The 23588-nt window shown below is 39.9% G+C and overlaps 1 protein-coding gene across 5 annotated transcripts in view; it reads right to left on the reverse strand.

Moving 5' to 3' along the window:
* Positions 1–23588, reverse strand: part of LNX2 (ligand of numb-protein X 2) — a 56626-nt gene that overhangs the window by 16700 nt on the left and 16338 nt on the right. Inside the window, exons 1-5 of one of the 5 annotated variants that reach the window (XM_026842855.1) lie at positions 21368–21599; positions 18159–18323; positions 10522–11045; positions 1622–1860; positions 365–564 (exon numbers count right to left, since the gene is read on the reverse strand). In XM_026842855.1, the coding sequence (XP_026698656.1) occupies positions 365–564; positions 1622–1860; positions 10522–10976 (894 nt within the window). In that variant the 5' untranslated portion in view covers positions 10977–11045; positions 18159–18323; positions 21368–21599. Of the gene's footprint in view, positions 1–364; positions 565–1621; positions 1861–10521; positions 11046–18158; positions 18455–21367; positions 21600–23588 lie in introns of those variants that run through there. The other 4 variants (XM_026842874.1, XM_026842847.1, XM_026842839.1 and 1 more) reach the window with 4 other exon arrangements.

Genomic DNA, 23588 nt, shown 5'->3' on the forward strand with positions numbered 1-23588 from the left:
GTTAGCCAGAAGTAACCTTGAGTTCCTTTAGAAAGCATGCAAAAAGCTGAAATAAAGACCAAGTCCTACAACATTTAAAAACAAACAAAAAAACCCCCTTCATATTTTAAACATTGATAAGAGATGCTAAGGAGGAAAAGCAATTCCAGGGTCTGGCCCGACAAACAACATAAAGCATTGTAGCCAAAAGTGCTAGAACAACGGGCTCTGCTCTGAATATTAATTTGCTTTCCAACTGATAATTGGAAAGACAACATTTACACAATGTTGTCTGACAAGGAAAATCTCCCATTTCATTTAACAGGCAGTTCTGCAAGAAGTGAATGGAAAGCAAGCATACAGAGTATGTAATTAGGTTCCATACTTGCAGTATTTGGTCTCCAGCAAGAAGTCTTCCATCTCTGGCAATGATCCCATCTCGATAAACCTCTTGAATGACAATGTTGATCAAAGGCGTTTCATTGCCACCCACTATGCTAATTCCTAATTCAATATAAGGATTGGACCGATGAATTTCAATAGTAGTGATCTCTCCTTCAGGCAAGGTAGGTGGCTGTTGATTTGCTGCCAATTATGTTTAAAAAGAAAGATGATTAATATCCTTTATACCTCATTCACTTTCAATAAAACAAATCACCAAAGCACAATATAGACAGGCCACAAGACAGTGGTTTAACAAACTAAACAAGTGCAATTGGATTAGTTCCACTACTTGTTGGAACACCTAGCTCGTTAGAAACAGCTAAGAACTAGTAGCATCCATGCTTCCTGAAACAGGGTCGCTTGGATTGGAAAAGGATATTCTGAACCACTTGGATCTTGTCCTTTGTAATAAATTTCATACACTTCCATTTCCAAGTGGGTCACTTCACATTTGGTGATGATGATAAAAATGTGTTTTAGGGGTAACCCCATGGCATATGACTTGGTCGTGCCTCTTCGTCAGCTGGTCTCACAACTGGCACTAGGAGCTGCTACTGAATTATTGGGTCAAGAGAAGGAGCTCATTTCTGAAGCAAACATGGAGACAACTAAAGAGGAACAGGGGTATGCTAAAGGACTGCAGACACAGAGAAGGAAGGGGACAGGACCATCTTCCTCTGTGGTAAGGCTCAGTGCTTCCTCTCTAAAATCCCAGATGCTAGGGACATTACTGCTCGTTCGGTGCAGATGGATGCAGGAATTACTCAGCTGCCTTTTCACTCGAGCAGGACAGCACTCCGTGTGTGGGAAGGCTGCTGATCCAGGCAGGGGGGAAGGGGGAAGAGGGGAAAAGAAATCTCAACTTAGAAAACAACTTTCATAATTTTACAGAAAACATACTCCCTTCCAAATTGCTGTAAAGCCAGTGCTACAAGTAGATTACTACTGCACCATGATACAATATCATGGTGCTGTATCATCATGTATCTAGCACACAGCCTGAGATACTTCTTTCCTTCCTGTGACCTTATCCCAGTTGTATACTTGCACATAACCAAAACCCACTAATATTTCTCCAGGAATTGCAAGAGAAAAAAGCAGAAAATTAAGACATGCATTCACGGTTGGCAAGAGATAAGCTCTGACACCACAAATGTTTCCACATCTGATAAAACAGACTTGATAAGCGATGACATACTGTCTGCTACTGTATTCTCCTCAAAAGGCGGGTTGTCAATGCTGGGCTCATCTGTCCACGTGGGAAGGGCAGGTGAGGTGAAGCTCTGCTCAGCTGGCACTATTCCCTGATCTGTGTCCGAAGGTAAACTGCCAGGCTGCTCCATCCCACCAGGGCCGCTCTCGCCCTCTGCTTCTGCTTGCAGCTTGCTTGTTTTCCTTCTCTCTAGAGCAACCCTTCGATGAGAAGCCCCAGGACATCTGTGAAGACATCATTTATACCATGCTTCAAGCCTGCATCGATGTTTGTTGCACAAAATGCACAAGTACTCCATCAAATGAAATCAGTCTTCTTCAAAGCCACAGCTTTAAATTTATCATAAAAAATATTAAACACATAAAGCCCAAAATACGTTTAAGTGGACAGAACCCACAAACAATACTGCCTTCTTCACAAACTTCTACTACGCAGTTTTTTGGCAATGAACTAAATGTGTTGTAACACCTTCTGAAAATGGACTTACTCTGTCATGTAGTTTCCAGTTTCTGGAAGATAACGTTGCTGAAAAGATTAAACAGGACTGGTATACAATTCTACAGAACAGAAGCCCTGTTCAAAGACAGCTTTGAAGACCCACTGAAGCAATTCCCTTTCACCTTAGTAAGCTAAGAAAAGAAAGCATCACATTTTCCTGGGGTCATTTTGGGGAGGAATCTAAGTGCAATCTAAGTGTTAAAATACTGGGGGGGAAAAAAAAAAAAAAAGTTGTCTAGGACTTTGCACAAAAAGTTTAGCAAAAGTAACAGCTCTGCTCATCATCTCCTCTTGAATCAGTAGAAGGTGTTTCATCTTCCTGTCTCCCCCTTTTTCTTCCTGACTTCAAATAGGAGCTGCAATTTTTTGCTCATGTAACAACGCTCTGTCAGCACTTGGTGCTTTTCACTATAAACTAATTTTTGCGACTTCCCATTATTCTTAATGCAGTAATTTATTTTCCTTATATTTAAAATCCTACAATAGTTTATTGCAAAGAGGGGCTACAATCTTGCAAATTCATGGAATGCCTTAATTTCTCTAATGGTCTTATATTTACATGTAGATAATTTAATGTGGACATCAATCTTACATCTGCCCGTGTGACAGTTTTGTCAGTGTCTGATATGTTACTTCTTACAGTATTTGATGTCCTTCAGAAAGTTCCTGCTTCTGGAGCTGCTGACCACATCAACATGTAGCAGCGTACTGTAGCAGTGTCAGAAAAAAGGAACCTTGTTCTTGAAAGGACTCCCTGTTCGGGAACTTGACAGATTGTTACAACAAAAGAAGGAGGGATTTATTTTTGCAACAGGAGAAGAAACGTGTTAGCAGAGTAAAAGACAGCAGAAGTCTAACGATGTCTTAACTTGTTAAACCAGAATGTTTTGCAAATCACAATTCTATTCTGTCGTTCTGTGAAGGGGATCTGATAATTACATGGTTAGATGGTTTTGGCATGAGGGACTTTAAAGAATAATGTTAAACAAAGTTATTCAGCTCTGAAGAATGTTGTTAAAGACACCTGTACAGCTTTTGTGACCCCCATCAGTATTATACGTAAATAAAGTGATTTTTATATATATATATATATATATATATAATGATTTTTATATGTCATGATGTATATGTTTAGGAGACTAGCATAAGGTAACCCAAATCAGCTCTGAAATATGCATAAATACATAAATTGGAGACAGTTCACATTGTGAAACAACACATTTAAAAAATCGTTTCCTGGGGCTTTCCCCAAAGTGACTGCTGGTCATCTTGTTCTTCAAAGTTAAAAAAAGTACAAGCACAAAAAAAAAAATTACTTGAAATAGCTTTGTGAACAAGTTTCTCTGATTTTATGATGGAACAGAACCATAATTCTTGGTTTTGCCCAGGTATTATTTACTACATAAAATCATGGGCATAGTGGGACTGATCAGCTAAGAAATCTGGCCAGTCTCTATTCTAGTGGCCAGAGACACAGTGTTATAAGTGAAAATCAGCAGGAAGTTTTTATCATCAACCATTTCACAATGCAAACCTCAAAACAAGAACCCCAAAAAGCCAAGAAAATGAGAAATGCGATGCCTTCCCTCAAAATTCCTAAAATACTTCAACTTGATGGGTTAGCCACAGTCGTCCAAACCCTAGCACTAGCAACAGGGCAAAAAAGGACCAATCTCCAACACCACTCACTTCTGCAGCAACACAGCAAGGGGTAAATGCTCTTGCAGAGGAAACCTCTTGTCTACTGTGAACTCTGTCAGATGTGCTCTCCCACACTGATCTGTAGGAGTTTAGGACAAAGACACCCCAAACTGCATATCCTTCCTGTCCCTGAACTGCTCTCCCATAGGAGTGGTGATTTTTCAGTGAAGAGGCGAATGAATAGTTCAAAACTAGCATCGTCAGAGGACCACACTTCAATCCCACTGAGTTTGGACAGCAGAGTCCAGATTTACCGGACTACTTCTGTGAACCAGACGCTTCCTTAGGTATCTTCTACCAAAACGCTGTGCTGTTGACTCTTATTCAGCCAGCTCACAAGGCCCGTGGATCCCAAAGGACCTGGTGTAGATGGGAAAGTACACCTTGGAAATTTTTATTTTTTTTAAAAACTGTTTCAAACAATGACAGACAAAAAAAATTACCCCTGGAAGTGTCCTATTTTTGTCGAAACCTTCCAAACCACAGCCAGGTCCTCCACCACCCTTCTTCACTGAGCACATCCCCCCATCATTACCTAGCAGCTGATGAAAGTTGTCACACAAAATATAAATAGACTTGAGAGGCTTTTTTTCCAATGATATTTAATTATCATTTCAAAGGCTAATATCAAGAAAAGTAAACAGCCTCCTGAACGCCTACTCCGCTCCGCAGAAGCCCTTTTGTACAGTACTCTACAAGGCACAAAAGGAAGAAAATTCAGATTCTTCCCCAACTTAACCAGTAATTGTAACAGACTACAACTTTCAGCCTGGTATAGTGGAACTGCACTGCCAGGAAAGGAGTTGTGTGGTGGAGACATTAATTCATGGGATGCCAGTTCCTAGGTCTTTAAACATAAGATGCCACCTACCAAGCAGCAAAGCACAGTATTAGTACTCAAGCAGATTTATAAGGAGATTTTTCATTTCCACTTGCAACATAAGATTTTTATCGGCAGCAGGAATTTATTATTCACAAACAGCAAAACCATACAGCAGTTGTGACAGTTAACAAGCGTCAATAAATCTCTAAAGGTGCACACCTTCACTAATGTTGTTTTTGCCAAATATCTGGGATAAAGAGGATTTTAGACTAATCTTATAGGCAGTTATGTAGATAGACGGGCATCTCAGGATCAAAATGAGCATTGAAGATTGTCTTCTACAGCTACAGGAATCCATTCTCATACAACTTGCATCAAAAAAGGCTGAAATGTGTCTTAAAGGAACAACATTTCATTCTACCTATAAAGCCAGATACCTTGGCTAGAAGCAGGAAGAAAGGCAACAATGTTTTTTATAATTTCCAGATATTATTTAATTTCTTTCATGAATCAAGATGTTCAAGAGTACTGAAACTACTAGCTAAAGCAACTTGAGTGATGATATTTAACAGAAAGGGCAGTTGTTCTTGGGATGTAAAAAGAGCTTCTGCTTATATTCATCAATTCCTTCCTCTCCTCCCTTCAGCACCAGCTTTTGCTCAGTTCTGGATGGTGACAAAGCTTAGCTTTTCGCCTTCGACTTCTCTTAATCCATATCAGACAGAGAATAAAAGTATTTTGTTTTTTGTTTTTATTTTTACAGCAAAGTCTGCTGGGTTTCTCGTTTAAAAGCTGACTTCTTGGAACACTAGCAGCAATCCCTCTCCACAGATAAAAAGAGCTTTCATAGAAAATTAAGATGTAGTTTACAGTGTGTGCTGTGGAATAACAGTAGGGGCTGGAAAAGCACATTTGCTCAGTGACTGCTGAAAAGAAAGATTTCAGTGTAACTTATGCCATCAGCTTCTGCCCAGTCTAGAGGTTCGATAAAAGCAAACACACCAAATAGCCTCAAACTAGTTGCTATAAATCGTTTTCCAAGCAGGGGCTGAATTTAAGCAAAGACTGCAGAGAAGCAACCCAAATGCCTTTACTATTGCTCATAAAATTTTGCCAGCAAAGTGATCTTAAGCAGTAATTCTGGCAAGATTTACAGCTGCAATTCAGAGTAAAACATGTTGCTTGCTGCTTTGGAAAGTTAAGTGTTTGGTTTTTCTTTTGCCAGAAAAAAAAAAAAAAAAAGAGGAGGCAGTAGGAGTTATCTAGTTCGGGAATCAAAGAAGACTCAGAAAAAGAAAAAAGAGTGTTGCTGTTGTACATTTCTCTCTCACATCCAACAATGTGAGAGGCCTACAAGAAGCCAGGTAGCTTCAGAGCAAAGAACAACCACCAAAAGATCCCTGAACCTTTCCAGCAATGGAAAGACTCTGTCAGGCATGGCGGAACTCCAATCTGTTGCCTTATCTACTTATGCAGGTGTAAGAAAAGACCTGCCGAGAGAGGGTTAAATCCTACAGATCCTCTTCATTTCTCCTGGTGCTACAAAGAGCAGGGTAGGGACAGTCATTGCAGCTAACTGCACGGGTGGGAAGAACAGGACTCAGCAGCACTATTATAAACACCAAAATAACCAGGATTGCCAAGACTTTGAATGATAAAATTCTGTATCTATACAACAAATTTTCCCATGGATCTTGTTAATCTAAACCCATATATTAAGTGCGCTGACAGGCACACAGCTCAATAAATTCTTCAATTCCAGAAAATACAATTGTATTTAACTTGACATAAAATTGACTTGAATGCTGGTCTCAACACTAAATCATTTGGAAAAATGTCTCCATGCAAAATGATAGATCCTCTATCATAGGAGAATACAGAAGGTGAAAACTGAAGCTCAGCTCAAAAGCAATACATAAACACAATACCTAACCCTCTCATTAAAAAGTTGTACAAATTTCAGAGCATGTTTTTGTACAATGGAGTATCTTCAAATCTGAATAACCTAAAAGAATTAACTGAATTAAAATCATACACAGAAAAGCTCATATTTTTTTTGTCAAGATTTCCTTTTGATAAATTTACATTTGATAGAAGTGGAATTGGCACCTACTTTACTAAACATTAACAAATCTTCTGTACCAAGTGACTGGGAAAAACAGTACAACTCAGCATTACTCATATTTTTCTCCTTTAAATCAGATTATGTGTATTAACTTTGAAAACCACAGTTTCCACGTGAATGTGATGAAACTGAAAGACTGCTAGATCAAGAATATTTTCTTTATGCAACGAGGAATCATGGAGTGCCATTAGTGACCATGAAGTAATCAAGTTTGTGTTTCGTGCCTCTCATCTCCTTGCTGGAGCAGCTTGCAGTAACCTTACACTGCAAGGTGCGTGGTAGATACAATGACATTTTCTTCCACCTTTTATGCTCAAATGGAGCCGATTAAAACAACACTGGAAAACCTGACTGTGAATGTTTTTAGACAGTGAAAACTAACCAACCATACTGTATTCTTAGAAATACAAACTACCTCATGTAAGGGCTTGCTGAGACTCATTTATATTAATCCATGCTAAAAATTATAATAATACTGAATTTTATACTTCTTTCCTACATTTAATGATGAGTAGTAGAATTTTACTGGATTCACTAATCCATATAAAATCAAATTCCAACTATGCAGTTGTTATCATTTATGTCAGCAATGATAATTTACAGGTGTTCAGATGTTTGCACATAAACTTAATTGAAAACTGTAAATCAAAATACTCAAAATGCATATCAGCATCCCAGGACAACAGACGGAATTGAAAATGAGCAGCCTTCTGCAACTGAGAGCTTTTTTCCAGCCGACAAACAGGAAAAGCTAGTGACTCAGCTCTCTCAGATTTCAAAATAAGCTTGTGTATTAAGCAAATCAGTATTTTATAGATACCTAGAGAGAGCATACATAGTGTTCCATGTGCAAGTAAATTACGTGGCCCTGTTGTAAAACAAGGCCAAGGAAAATGGACTGAAGAGGTGAGGGATACAACAGTGTGAAACCAGAAATTGAATCAAATATGTAGCAGGAGTCTTGCTAGCATTTTGCCTTTTATTAAAATCAAATTAATATAATGTTAGGATTATAAGTGGAACAAACAGTTAGGTTTCCTCACCACCTCCAAGTCATCTTCTAGATCAGAAATTTCTTGCCTGGAGGAAACAAGCAAGAGCCTAAGCTAACACAGAAACCATGTGGAGAAATTTTTTAAAAAAGGAAAAAAAAAAAATAGAGAGAAAGGCTCCTCATTAGTCCCCATACCTCCCTGACACTGACACCACATGTGTATATTCATGGTGGGGGTACAACAACAAATAAAACCCAGGCAATTCCAGGCTCACCATGGTGTGCAGTGCTGCTGCATGTCCTGCATGCTCAAGGTCCTCCCAGGCTCTGAATCCCCAGAAGCCTTCAGGACGTGGGGAAGAAGAAAGAGGGCATGCTGGAAATATGCACACAAACTGTTTCCAAGGCAGGCAATGGCTGCTCTCTTCCCCTTCTCTGTGGAGCACTTGCCTGCACACATACCCACACCACACCTGCCTCCTAAACAGTCTCCTCCACAATGTCACCCTCCACCTAAAGATGATCTCCAAGAGTCTGCAAACAACAAAGACTAAGACTTGGAAAGAAGTTCATGGGGTAGATCCATGCACCTCTACAAAGAACTTTTCCATCTGGGAGGCTGCAGTGCCACTGGATCAGACAGAGGGTGGGTGGAAGAGTCACACAGCTAATACTACCCCCCTTTCGGGGAGGGCGACAGGAAAGGAAACATCTCCCCGTCCCACTGCAACCACTACTGTCCTTCTCTCCAGGCCCAGGGTTTTCAATCTCAATGTGGAGGGCTCTGCCCAAAGAGCTGGCACAGGTAAGACTATCAAACCATGAAACACCCTCATGAAATGGGCAAGGGCTGAAATTTATGCAGGCTGGTTTAAAAAAAGAAAAAAAAAAATTGAAAAAAGAGTATCAAACGAAGATAGCAAAGGAGGTAAGAACAAAGCACATGAAGTCATGGAAATGAAAAGATCTCATCTCAGTTGATGACTGAGGAGACCAAAAGAGTTAGGACTCATATCATTCATTTTTGCAGAGTTGCCAGACAACATGCTTGTTTTTACGAAAGCTGCTGACAAAAGCTCACATATTGAACTGTATTTTCCTAGTGCCTTTTATGCACAATGGATATGTGCAACGCTTTTTTTTTTTTTTTTTTTTTTTTTTTTTTTTGCAGGGACACTTATGTACTTCTCTGAAACCTCTCTCTGCAAAATCAACATATAGCACTGAGTTGTACACAAGGAGTATTTCCTGGTAGCAGACACAATTCACCTGAACTGGATCCTTTCAAGTCTGATGCATTTCCTTTGAATACACACTTTCCTTCTCTACATAAATTCTTCACTGTACTCCTCTTGAAATTTCATAAATCTCTAAAATGTTTAAAGTTAGTTGGTATAGATATGCATAATCATTTTTTCAGCCCTGACTCATTAATTCCACCATATTTTAGCTTTAACATAAGTGGTATATCCAAGTTTTTGTTCATGACTCATGTAATGAAACAGCTAATGATTAAAAAAAAAATATTTATTTACTGAATATATTCTCCAACCTATAGAGGATACAAAAGAAGTCAAACATAATCCTCAAAACAAGTTTAACATTTTTCCATTAGAAAAATGGCATGGCCTTACAGAGAAGAAACACCTTCACGTAGGCACATTACCACACACATGGTATGGAGGCAATTCCTTTTCTGGAAGAACTAAGTACACTCGTCTGCACAATATGAAGTATCATTCTATCTGAATTTGATAATCATAGAATGGTAGAATACCAGGTGGGAAGGGACCACAAGGATCATGTGGGACAACGTTATAATTAATCTTATTTCCTTATTCTATCATGACCTCCTTCCCATATTTAAATATTTAGGGTAGGATGGCATAATGCAGAAGACTATAAAATTATTAACAGTTCAAAATAAGATCCTAAACAGGTAATATTGGAATGTATCTCTCCGACTCAAAATTACTTATGAAAGCTGCACCAAAACATCCCACAGGTGTGGACTGATGAGTTTCTACCAAATTAACAGGGTGTTGGAAGCATTCTATAAGCAGCCAAAACAAACAAACATCCCTAGAAACTACAACATGCTCGCATGACATAGCATCAAACTGTTCAGTAAACTTTTTTTTTTTAAAAAACAGGGAAAAATAGGTCTTGCAGGAGTCTTGAAAGATACCCTGTCCATGTGCCTAACAAAGTAGAATCAATTCTGCCATAACTGTTCCAGATAAAGATTGGTTTAACATGTTTGTAAACACTTCTGAAAGCAGGGAATACACAACCACCACCCAATCAATCTATGCCAGTGCCAGAAAACTACAAATGCTCTTCTCCTAAAATCTGAACTAAACCCCCGTTGTTACTATTGTACTATTTCCTTCCTGTTTGCAGACAAAGTTTGCACATCTCTAATTTTTTTTACCCTATCACGAACAACCCCCACTTTCTTTAACTTTTTTTGCTAAATCATGTTTTTGAGACCTTTAATGAATCATGTCATTCTCCCTATGACTCTCTCCAAGTGTTCTTCACTATTTCTGGTGCCATGTCCAAAACGGGATACAGTACTCTAATAGTGCACAGTTACAGACCAACCATTTCCTACGGTCTTCTACTGTGAATTTAAAAACCACCAGCCCTCTCCCTTCTCCTGCCCCCAATTTCTACTGCTACTCAAACTGCCCTACCAAGCATGTAAGGAACCATGCAATGCAAACATCTGCACTGCTCACCTGTTCTTGAGATGTGCTGCCAGGTCACACCGCTGCATGACTTCCTGACACACAGAAGAGAAGGGACACAAAACAAATAGCTTGTCTAACAGTTTATGAACAAGAATGCTGGATTTTTTGCAGAGTTTAAAATGGAGTCTTTTTCGGTCCAGCGGGCAGAAATCCTTCTCCTGCAGAAAGTTCCTTAGGCACTTGTAGCAGAAAGTGTGTCCACAGGGAGTGTCCAATGGCTGCAACAAGGGCTGAAGGCAAATGTGGCAGACTAAGTCATCATCCACTTCGTTCTGGTAGTTGTAGAGGTGGTTCTCCCTTGTCCAGTGCTGCTGGCCACACTCGAAGCACAGAGGGTTCAAGGAGGCATTCTGCTCCACCGAAGCCATGTCATCACCTGTAGTCCCCATTGTACAGCTAAGAAGGCTGACAGATCCTCCTCCTCCTAGAATGGGGCTGCTCATGTAAAGCTCAGAGGGAAGCAACTTCTTCCAAGGTGACTTTATGCTCGCTCTTCAGTCAAGTGTCATTTTCTGCAACAAATAAAGAAAAACTATTCATTTTGCATTAACTATGAAAGTTCTTGTCAGAACTTTTAAACAAAAAACAGCTAGATAAAGAGAGTACTCCTGTTTTCTGTAAATTTGTCACAGAAGAGAGCAATAGCAAAAAAAAAAATAAAAATCTTTAAGTACTATTCCTTTTACGACATGAATGTTTTACAGCTTCATAACAGCCTCTGCACTGCACAGTTTTCACCTGCAAGATGACCAGTTTGTGACAGCAAGGACACCGCATTATGCAATGTGACACTAGAAGCGTGCAATTAGCGTCTAGCACAAAAATACCCTATTGTGAAATAATGGTTATGTGACCAAGTAATTGAATGTGTACTTTAATATGAGATTATGATTTTAATCTGGTCCTACTCTTTTTTAGATTTTGACTACTAATGTAGAATATTACACATTAAAGTTCTAAATACACTGCATAAAAATAACCACAACAAACCGCTTACCCTGTTCTTTTCCCATTAGTAATATTGCATATATGTCACCACTTACCTTCAGGTTTTCTCTGTGGGTTGCTACAAAGTAAGATGGTTCTATCCAGTACATCACATTTTATGTAGTACACAGGCCAGTAATAAAAATATAAAATAAACTAATCATATGAAGCTATTGGTTCCAAACAACTAACCTGTTTTGCTTTTTATCTAAGAAAATGACAGCATATTTACTATGACAATAATCACATCAGTCAAAGGACTGTAGGTCTGTCACCACTGGATTTATTTTCTAAACTTCAGAAGTTATTAAAATTTGCCCCTCTTAAAATAGCTGCCTGGTCAGGAAACTGTGCAGCCATTAGTCTGCAAACACTAAATCCTTACCTCTCCGGACCTTATTTACCCTTCTACCCCTTACAAAAATCACATTGCTTGACACTCTTAATGGGATGATTTAGAAAATTAAACAACTTTTATCACGTTCTTAAGAGACCCCCTCATTCATTAGTTTTGATAAATGTTCGGGGTGGGGGGGAATATCAAACTTGAGCAATGCTTACTTTGTGTCTAAATTCTTTATTGCAATTCAGCAAGCAACACTTATGACAGACACTTATTTTATTCTAGCATAGTAGCAAGCAAATCAAGAAATGAAAACTTCTAGTCTAGGTACCATCCCATCACCTTTATTTTTAGCTGCTGAAATGTAGAAATGTAGTCATAAATATGTCCTGAAACTCATGTGGAACTCATGCATTTCATTGTGTCTTACTTTTTAAGAGAAACTCTGTTTTGGTTTTTGCCCCTTAACCTCACCCAGTCAAGCACAAGACTTAGAGCACATTTTACAGGGATTATTATATCCTTTGACGCAAAAAGGATTAAATAGTAATTTGTAATCCAGGCATCTATTCTGCTGTGGAAATTGCCCTGCCTCGTAGTAGATAATGTGCACCTTCTGGAAAGGATTTCACGAGGGAAGAGCACAGCCGTTCTTTGTTACTGGAGACTAAGAATGAAAAATGAGGCCCCAAAAGAGATTACTCAAAAACCAGTTTTAAACATATTATGTAAGAGTTCAAGGATTGGAAAGCAGATAAGGAGAGCAGCGCATGGGGCCCTCGTGCTCAAACTGCAGCTCTCTCACTCTGCGTTCATGCTACAGGATTAACACAGAAGGGATGAGGCACATCTAATGGCTGTTCTTTATGTAATGCAAAATAAACCAGATAAATGTTCTAGAAAAACACTGTATTGATTTGTGACTTTACCAAATTATTTTGCAATTTAGGGCACCAGAAGAGGAACACATGGCATGTATTGTACTTGGGGGTACCTGCAACACTAACAGGCAGGACAGAAGAAAGGGACATGCAGAATGAGCAGAGAAAGCCATTTTAAGAGTGTGTTGCCCAAATGCTAGACCCACTCCTACTACTGACTATGACCAGGACTATTCCTCCTTCTCCAAGTAACCAAGGTTCCAAGAAAGCAGCAAGTCCTACATCAGCAAGGCTACAGAAGAAACCAGGGACCATTCTGTGCACTGCAGTTAGAGCTCTGGTTATGGACCCCTGACAGTGAGCATCCTAAATTCACCTTCCTGAAGGCTTCTAGTATTTCTATCCTTTGGAGTCAAAGTGACTCACAAGACAGTCTGCTACAGAGCACCAGGCAGTGTCGTACAGTAAATATACCCATGAGATAATTGCTATGGTCTAAGATCCCTGCATTCCTCTTTTATAAGGTTGCAATTAAATCCTTCTGTGTGTTAAAAACTTTTTAAAATAGCATATTATAAGCTTTGAACAAAAAGTAAAATAAGAACAGTTATAGAGTGATCAGGCTTTCACCACCATGTTTTGTCATGATAATTCAAGCCTTCTTTCTTAGGGAAGGTATATCCAGAGACAGGTTCTATTTACTGAAATCACAAGAGTTTGTCCTCAGCAAAACACAGGCAGTCACTCTCTATTGCCCACCACTGAAGGAGGTGAGCAGACAGACACATTCCTACAACTGCCTCATCCCAGTGTCTTAACGCTGCTGGTGCAGGGACAAGCGCCCTTGGCTGTGCCTGCTGGGAAGGTGCCACCTCAGGCCAGGGAAAGCTGCTTCTGCTGGTGGCTGACATTGCCTCTAGCTGCTTCCCAGCACCGACAGTGCCCTGTTAGCTTAAACCATCAATAAATACCATATAAACTAACCCCACCATCTTTTCTGCAGCTGATGTGACCACCTTTACACCACCTCTCTTCTGAGAGAGCTGCAGAAGTAGTGATTAAAACATGAAGATTAAAAAAAAAAAACCCCAAACCCAGAACCCCACTACTACCACCCAAAACCACTCACAAACCACCAAACTCCAAACAAAAAAAAACCAAAACCCATCGAGATTTCTTCACTTTTGCAGCATGTGGGGCAAGCTTGTTCCATGACTGAGGAATCAGTCACCAGGATTTGTATTGATTATATACCACAGCTGCCTAATTATAAATTCCAAGACTTTTTACAGTCTATTCCCACTGCAGAATTTCAACTGATTTACAAAGTCCACAAACACAATGTTTGTGGTCTGAGCAACAATTGGGATGGCAGGCAGGGTCTGAATTTCATTGATGTAAAGCACTATATCCCTGAAATCCACAATACCAGAGCACTTCCATTTACATCATCCTACTTCAACCCCCTTTATGTATCCATTATATTATCTGCCATATCTCATATCACTGCAGATCACCAGCTCCACTGGACAATATCAGCTCAGGAAAGCTGCAAACAGGAAAAATAGTCAGAATTATAAAAATTACAAAGAAGGTAAGAGCCAGCCAGGCCTGTTACTCAAGTCATAGAAAATAATTCTCCTGGGACTTCATTACAACATCCAAACAGTGCAGGTGGTGCCCTGCTTTCAGTTTTAAATCACAATCCACTTGGGAACTGGACAAGACTGGACATCCAACTCCGCAAATTTTAATTTTATTTAATGGGACTGTGCATTAGAGCGATTTTAGGCTAAAAAAAAAAAAAACCAAACAAAAAGACAGCCTTATCCTTAGGCCTCCTCTAGTTCTGACTTACTGATTCAACAACATTCTTCGGAGAAGCTCGACACGTTTTTACAGAAGCACAAGACGTCAGGCTTTACACATACATCAGATTTCATGATGTTTATTCTTTCTGTCTGAATGGGCACTATAACCCCAAAACCCACAAGCAAACCAGAACTGTAGCAGTACCTTAGCCTTTTTACTATGGTTGTCTTTTTTTACCTGTCACAAATAATCAACGCTAGTTTCAGTTTGAAGTTAATGGAAATACATATTTTGCAATGAATGCTCTCAGATTTATTTCTAAATAAATTTCTAATTAATTTCTAATCTATTTCTAAATTCTCTTATTAAAATCCTGAAGATTTAGAACCCATTAACTGACTGTTCAAAATTTTATAAAAATATCTGACTATACCCCAGAAGCAAACAACTATGGAAAATACCCACTCATGAACCAATCTCTAAAAATTATCTTTAATATACCACAATTTCCTGTTTTGTTTACTACCCTATGCCATTTCCTCAACCAAAAGCAAAGGTCAAAATAACACCCTTTGGTGAATGACAACTCTGCCCCTTTACTGGACTCTAGTGTCCCTGTATCCCAAAACAGCTGGGACACAGATCATGCCTCAGTTCTGTGGCCAACAACTTTCTAAGCCAAACTGGACATCTCACTGTGATGTATCTAACCACTGAATCAATGTTTAATTTATACTGTGCAGCTTAAACCAACTGCAGGTGAGAAAATGTCCACCTGTGTTTCCTCTCAATTCGATGCCACCAGGCACTGCCTGCTGCTTCTCATCCCTGATGGCTCAAAATTTTGTTGCCTGCTGGCAGCACAGGAATGCCTCAGCATATCCCTTTCTTATCCCCCCTGCAGTGGGGAAAGGGAGGGTATGGAGAGAAGCTCTAACAGCCACAGTGAAGGTTTCATATGACCCTGAAGTCAGGCAGTCATTTCACGGTCAGTCAGATTTGTACTTGCAAGACAACACATCACATTTACCAATTAATAACTCTGAATAACAGTATGGTCATCACACTGGATTTCAGGAAAGGTTAGTTTAATTTTAAAATGTCACAGGATTTCTGAAGTCTGTTCTCCATGTCCATGGCACCTGAGCACCCAAGTTAGTGATGAAGGATCTCTTCCCCTGCCTTGTTCAAACACCAGGGCTGTGAGTAGGATCTCTTGGCAGGAGTGGATTAACACAAGCCCCCAGGAGGGGGAAACTAGACAGTGGTTACATCCATTGCTCAAAACCACATCATAACCAATTAAACATTAGTTCTTAGTTCCTAGTCCAGTGTCCTTCAGAGGAATTACAGCATCAGACGGATGATTCACAACTGTTTTCAAAGCAGACACTAGCTCGAGTGGAATAATAAAAGATAGCAGAAACTGTAATAAAAAACATGATGAGAATAAATAGCCGACACACAGCACTAGAGGGGAAAAGTGTTATTTCACATCTTCCAGTAAGCGTGACCTAGCTCATTAGATACAATCTCTGCTTTAATATTAAAGCCATACAGCAAATAAGTGAAGCAGAACTAGCAACTTGTATTGACTTTACAATATCCCTGTTAATTATACCGATATCTACTGAGGGCTGCGCTGTCTTCAAACACCAAACTCCATTTCAATTCTACTCCAAGTTTATGAGACAGTAATCCTGTTAGACTCTTTTGAAAATGCGAACAGCTGAAAGTGTTGTTAAAGAAATGGCATCTGGCAACTCAAAGTCAGGAAAAAACCTACAAGAGATGAGCAGAGCACAGCAATTAGACTGGAACAGAGTTCTGCTAATGCTGCAGGCACACTGTCACCGTATGCCAATTATCCAATACACCTATTTTTTGTGCCAACAAGCAACGTAATTTCCGTGTTTAAGTCGTTCAGCAGAATGATGGGAATTTTTATAGTCAAACTAAATAAAATTGTGCCTGAACAGTGAATTTGTTTCACTGAACCACAAACAGGTAATGCCGGGCTTGCAGTAAAACAGTCTCTTCACAGATTCTTTTTTTGCCTCTGCACTTGTCTTTTTGCTCCATCAAAGCAATGCCCACACAGCCACTGTGTCAGCCCTACACCAGATGTTCATGTAGCATCATTGCTGCAAAGGCAACAGGTCGTAAGCAATGGTTTTCCTTCCCCACCTTAGGGGTGCAATAGCTTAAAAAACATGTGCACGCGGGCTCCCCTTGCTGGGTATTTATTAATTTTTCCATGCCGCAAAATGAAACTCTGCTTAAATCCCGCAAATAAGGAGAGTTTGGGAAAATTAACAGGATTGTAAGTTGTGTTCAGTATTTGTGGAGTGCTGTGTTTCCATGGCAACGGGGGGCTACAGGCTTTAATTACTGCTGAGATGTTAAGGGCCCCCCACTGTACAGTGGCGTGTAAGAGACGTGGGGGGGGAACTGCCAGGAGGAATGTCTGTGCTGCCCTCCCTGCCCCATGGCTGCTTAAGGAGGCTTAGGGGTCCAAGCAACCATCACAACCGGGAATGAAGAGATATAAAGAAAGGGGAAATCAAGGGAAAATGCAAGGCCATCCAACCTCAGGAGAGAAGGTGGATGACGCCAATTTCCCAAAACTAGCACCTCAAACCCAGGGATGCTCGACACCAGGAGATGATGGGAGGAAAGAGGAGGACACACTGCCTGGAGATAAAACAAGTGGCCAGAAGGTTTTGCTCAAACACGCAAAGATCATCCTGCAGCCATTTTCTACAGCACAAATGGAATGGCTTCTATTTTGGGACCAGGAGATTAAAATAGCTTTACTTTTGTAAAATCAGTCTCGAACAAGACAAGAAGAGAGGATTGTGATCTTACAGAGGTCTCTGCAATGAAATACCCATTCTTCATAGCAAATACAGAGCTACATCCAATAAATCATATCAGAATAGAAGGAGAACGAGTACGAATCTTTAATGAAGATACATCTACACATCTACAGATTAAACTCTGCATACTCCTACTGAGCAAGATGAGCACTGAGAAAGGAAAAAGAAAGACACACGAGCCAAGCTAGAGGAGAGCCACCCAGGTTCGGATGGCTGGGCTGCTCTCCTGGCCTGCAGGAAGCTTGAACCCCTTGGAGGAGAAAGAACTTGAACTTGCACCTTTCTCTGCAGGCATGGCAGCTGCTGCTGCCCACCTTCCTTGAAGCCTGTCTCACAAATATTTACTTTTCTCGGCCAGCCTGTTTCACAAGAGAGGCGGTGGCCACCTTTACAATTTGGAAAAATCCATTTTCTGTAGCTACATTAAATTTTCTGCTAAGGGGAAAGAGAAGGGCCTGTTTCTGGGAGCTAACCCTGCTTGGTGTCAGAAGCCACCCCACTGCAGAAACCACCAAATGAGGGACAAGTGCCTGGGGGCTCGAGATGATCACAGGTCTCCCACCAACCAAGCAGGTTTGCAATTTTTAGGCTTGAGCATATAAAATATTCTGCACAAAACTTCTTTCAAGCTCCTAAATCCCTTCTGAGATGTTGCAGCAGTGAAAAAAATCCCAACCAAAACCAACCCAAAGTGAAATGAAAGTGAAAATAACCCACACTTACCTGCTGGTAGAGCCAAAGAGAAATTTCCTTCCAAAGAACATAACAAAAGCAGTATCTCATTACCTGTATTGTAATGCATTGGATTTTATATCCAGTGGGAGCAAAAAAGTACTTCAACAGTCAAAAATTCATTGCTAGGAGACAATTAGCAAGGCTTTCTTCTCACTGATGGAGCAGAGGAGAAAGGCAAGAAAGAGTAAAACATTTGCTTATCCACCATAGTTATTTTCTGCAGTGCAATCTGTCCACCAGTCCCTGCCATATGTGACCCCTTTCTGTTTGGAGAGATGAAGGCAGCAGAAAGCTGTCCATCAAGATGCTAAACCTTCTGGAAAGCCCTCCCCCACGCACTTTGCCCTGAAACAGGGGCTTTCATGGCTGAGCAGAAAACACTTAACTAGATTAAATGTAGCTGCTTCCAGGGTATGCACAGAGAGAATTTGATGTGATTAATTCAAATTTTAAGAAGCTGAAGTGATTCAAAGAAAATAAGGAAGCGCTTTTTCTGCTCTTCTGTATAACCAGCCCCCGTCCCTACAGGTGTGCATGGAGAAAATTCAGGGAAACAACACTTGGATTAATCACAAAATGGCTTTGATGACAGAGAGAACCTGGGGGTGGAGGGGTGAAAAGACGGATAAAAGAACTTCATGGGTAGTTAAATTGCAGGAGTAACCATTTTCAGGGAGAAACACCAGTTCCATCTCTTCCTTTGGGCGTATGCCACCTTGCATAACGTGTTACAGCTGGTTTCCCCTATCAACCACAACCTGAGTGATGGTGGAAAGCTATTTTGAAAGGTAAGCTATGCTGTTACTAAGCAGTTCTTTAGCTCAGCCAATCATGAAAAAAAAAAGAAGCTATCCCCTACCAAGCTAACAAAAAAGAACAATCTCTCTTGAAATAAGGATTTCTAATATCTGTGTGAGAGAGATAAGAAGACACACTTTAAAGACAGCTCAGATAAATGATAAGCCACACACTGGCCCTGCTCTGCAGGAAAGCGGGCAGAGTCCTCCATGGGAGCAAGTGCTCATCAGTGGCAGGGAACCCATGACAACCCACGGCCAGAGGAAGACACATGAAAGTACAAGAGAAAGAGTGCAGAGCATGGTCTAGACAGAAGGTTTGTGGCTTCAGCCTCCAGCCTTAACCTGCCAAACAGCATCCTAGGAGCTCAGGAGCACCACTTGAAGACCTAAGGCAATTCCCTAAACTGGTCTGTCCTGCCTAGAGACTGCTTATTTTCCTCCTAATGAAAGAAAACAAGTATCACCACATCAAGACTCTCCAAAAAGAGTAAAATAAAAGCCTTCTTTAGCCCACAGTCAAAAGAGCATTTAACTCAGGCTACCTACAAGCAGGCCAAATTAGCCAGGAGACATGACTGGCTCGTGAGTAGGGGTACCGCATGCAGAGTGACTGGTTCACCTGCAAAACCACCCCACTTGTTCTGCAGCCCAGCATGACCAGGAATGATGTTAGGATGTCATCCGCTAACTGTCACTTGAATTAACTCCACCGTAAAGGCAAGTTCTTTAATTCTTAACGCTTTAGGGTGATGGCCATGCTTTTCCCTATTAACTCTGCTGAAGACATTTTGCTTTGCTGCTGTACATAACTTAATTTCCACCTAATTTCCAGGGAGAACTTACCTTCTGATCTGTGTAAGAAGGTTATTTATAGAGACAGCTGCCCAACCCAGCTTTGAGCACCCAGGAAAGGGAGAGCACAACCTGTCCTCATGCTCTTTTATATTTATACAAAATACACCCATATTATTTTGTGTAGAACAGTTGTCAGAAAATAAAAACTTTACACTGAGATCTTCTCTATATGTACATGTACCATACCTCAGATAGATGTACTCTGTACACAGATACTGAAAATAAATGGCTCCACGCATCATCAGAATTTACATAACAAGAACATGTTAGATCTAGAAGCTGTAGTTTTAAATATACAAATATCATGAATAAAAAAAACCCCATTTAAATACTTTGTATGTAAACAGGTCTTTACATACATAGTAGACTAGTAATTGATTTGGGGCCTCCAGACAGGATTCAGAGAGGGAAGTGGACATTGAGTTGACTATGTAAAGTCAAGTCTGGTTATACAGATTTGACAGAGACAAAGAATATGGAAGCAAAGACAGCACTGCATATGTTTTTAGTCCAACTGTAGGAATCGTATATTCTCCACTTCAGCCCTTTTAATTCCAGAGCCACCAAGAAAGAGTAGAGGAAACATTTGCTGAATGACAAAAAAAAAACCCCAAATGTTTTTCCTAAAACATTTCTCTATCCCCTAACCATGTTTGCTACTTGTTTATGTCAATAACTTTCCCTATTAGCTGACTGCATGTTAAGTATATACATACATATATTAAAAAAAAATTGAATTTCAGCACCTCTTAGATAGGAAGGCTTTTATAGTGCAGTTATTTATCTGCCTGAGATGCGAAGTTTGGCTTGCTGCATTGTGTCCCGTGAATCCTGATAGTGCTCACAGAAAGAAACTACTTCAGTAGCAGCCCTGTTGAAAAACGGTCCTTCAAGATTCAAGTGAAAATGTTAGTAAAGATGCATAGTAACACACAGTAGGCCAACAGGTCCTGCTCAAATGAGTGACAGGGTCTAAATACTAAACAGCAATCTTCTACTCCCCCCTTGCAGAATGAGTAATATGGAGGAGCGAGTGCTGAACTGCTGTTAGAGCATTTCTGGCCACTTGGTAGTCTTGTTCTCTTTGTTTAAAAAAGTAAGACTCCTAAACAAAGGCAGACAAATGAAAATCATTACCTTCTAAGGCAGTAGTACAAATTAAAATAAAATTAAAGAAAAAAATAGCACTGAAGACATGTGAGTAGTAGCACCTATGTAAAACACCACACAGGTAGCCATATGCAGAAATTATATGTAACATATATTAATATATATAACTATAAATAAGCTAGAATAAAACTGCCCAATAAAAGTGGAAGGTTAAGTGCTCAGAGAAGGCTATTTGTCCTAGAAGGAAACAGGGGTCAGAAGTAGTTTGCTGGGGTGGGAAAGCATCAGGGCTCTGACCATTATGCTCATCTAGCAAACAAAAGCTGAGTTGTTAAAAAACCCAAAGGCCTAAAATTATGAAAGAAAAATGCATTTCAGATCTCAGATACTTAAGTAATGAACTTGCAAAACATATAGAAGACATTTACTCACATCAGTAGGGAATTCTGGATCACTACTTTTGGGAAAGAGGGTGGAAAAGGAGTGATGTGCTGAAGAGCCCCAGCAGGTAGGACATTCAGATTCCTAACTTCAGGCACCACTTTTCTGTATTCATGGTCAAAAGGGTTCCAGCAATAGAAGCTGACAGAAGCATGCTACACTGGGAAGTAGCCAACCTTCTCCTCCTCCTCCTCCCTGTCCAATCTCTTCTCAGCACGGTGAAATTTTGCATTTGAGATTGTGGGGGATGATACAATTTTCACTTCCTCATTTATTCTATGTATTCAACCCTAAAGAGCTAGCTCTTAAAATACCAGTCTTGCTTTGAAGAATATTACTTCATTAGCATTGCTTTTGGAAAAAGGTCTTTAAGAGGCAGAAGATTCAGCCTCCGGAGTACCCATCATCTTTGCACTCCTTAACCACAATGCTCATTTTCCCAAACCAAGCACTTCTCAACAAGTTAGGTTAGGTTCACAGACATAAAAAAATTCTAACTCTCATTTATTTCCATACTATTTTTTTTCTCCTAACCCACGCTAAACACTTTCACATATTTCATGCCAAATACTTAGGTGAAGCATTTTTTAAACTTTATAAACCTTTTTTTTTTTAATTGCTATATTGTCCAGGAGCCAGAAACCATCACAGACAATGCTCCTACTGTACTGAGAGCTGTGCAAATGAATCCAAAAGATTATGCTGTCTCTGCGATAAAGACTCACATTCCCATGGAATGTATCTCTTTTTCAGGAAAAGGGAGCAGTGCTGTGCACAAGGATGATGAGACCTCAAAAATGCTGCACAAGGTCCGGTACTGCTGTAGACACCTGCCTACCCTTTGTACAGAAGCAGCAGCAGCATTGGTAAGGTCAGGTTAGCTTAATGCAAAGGTACTAGCACGCAATGGACTGTTTGGAAGTATCATACTTTCAAGCTTCCCTGCTCCTATCAGCAAGAACAGGGATTCAAGAAATTACTCAGAAGTTCACCTGCAAACTGCCAGATCATAAAATCCAGATCTTGTAAGAAATGACTCATACTACCAAGTTCAGAGCAGTCCAGCAGCTCATAGAAATAGGGTCTAGTGGGTCAGAGACTATGTCACAAGTCATCTTCACCTGGCAGAGATGCTAAAAAGCTAAGTAATACCCAGAAAATGAGGTATCCCTTTTGCATCAAACATGTAGTATAGAGAAGTATGAGGGAACTCACAGGGAAAAAAAAAAAAAGCCTGTTCTGTAGTTATTAGTTTCCAACTAGACACAGACATTTGGGTCAGAAAAACTACTTTTCACATTTCTATAAAGAACTGTTAAATACTGCAATAAGAAACAGCCTTGATTTTCACTGCTTTTGAGTTAAAAAGCTAAGAAATCCAATTTAATGAACCAAGAGCTAGGAAAACAGGGTAATTAAAAGCCTTCATCCTATCTGTTCTGTGTGCAGTCTGGAAACCAGAAAGGGCAGTCAAGAACATGATGAGATTTTCATTCAAAGGAGACATCTTATTTTAAAAGCAGTATACTCAACTACAAGCAATACTGTCTCTTATTACCACTCATATGGAATGATAACGCAGAAACAATAAATAAGATCACAGGCAACCAGTCTGCCTCCATATATTGAGCGAATGTAAAGAAAACATACAGGAAAAGGGAAGTCGTCCTGAGAAGGCCATCCTAGCTGAACAATTTTAAGATGGAAAAGGCAAAACCTTTCACAGAACTGTGAAGTTACACTAGAAAGTCACCATAATAATATAGAATACTTTGTCTGAAAGAGGTAATTTGCATACATTTCCCTTTATAAACTTCAGAACTGGAAATATATGAACTTGGATTTACTGCTTGTCCATACAGACCAGTTTAACTGAACATGAAGTTTCAGTAAGGTTAAATTCTGAACTGATACTTACTTTGATAGTAAAGCATGTTCTGTTGCTTTAGCTTCAAGCAATCCCTACTACTAAATGGAAATAAATGTAAAGCTAAAAGGTTTTACAAAAAATCTGGGGTGTTTTCACTAAGTAAATGAAAATAAATCACTGCACATTGCCCATATGCAATAAAAGATGGAATTTTTTTTTTGCATGCTGGATTTGGAGAATAGCGCATCTGCTGGGACTCTGGCTGGCTGGCGACCCACGTTCTCCATTGCCCTCCTGACTCTTCTCAGATTTTATAAATGTAACCGAGGGGATGATTTGGTT

The sequence above is a fragment of the Athene cunicularia genome (genome assembly GCF_003259725.1).
Source record: "Athene cunicularia isolate RWA chromosome 1 unlocalized genomic scaffold, athCun1 chr1_part1, whole genome shotgun sequence".
Taxonomy (NCBI): Eukaryota; Metazoa; Chordata; class Aves; order Strigiformes; family Strigidae; genus Athene; species Athene cunicularia.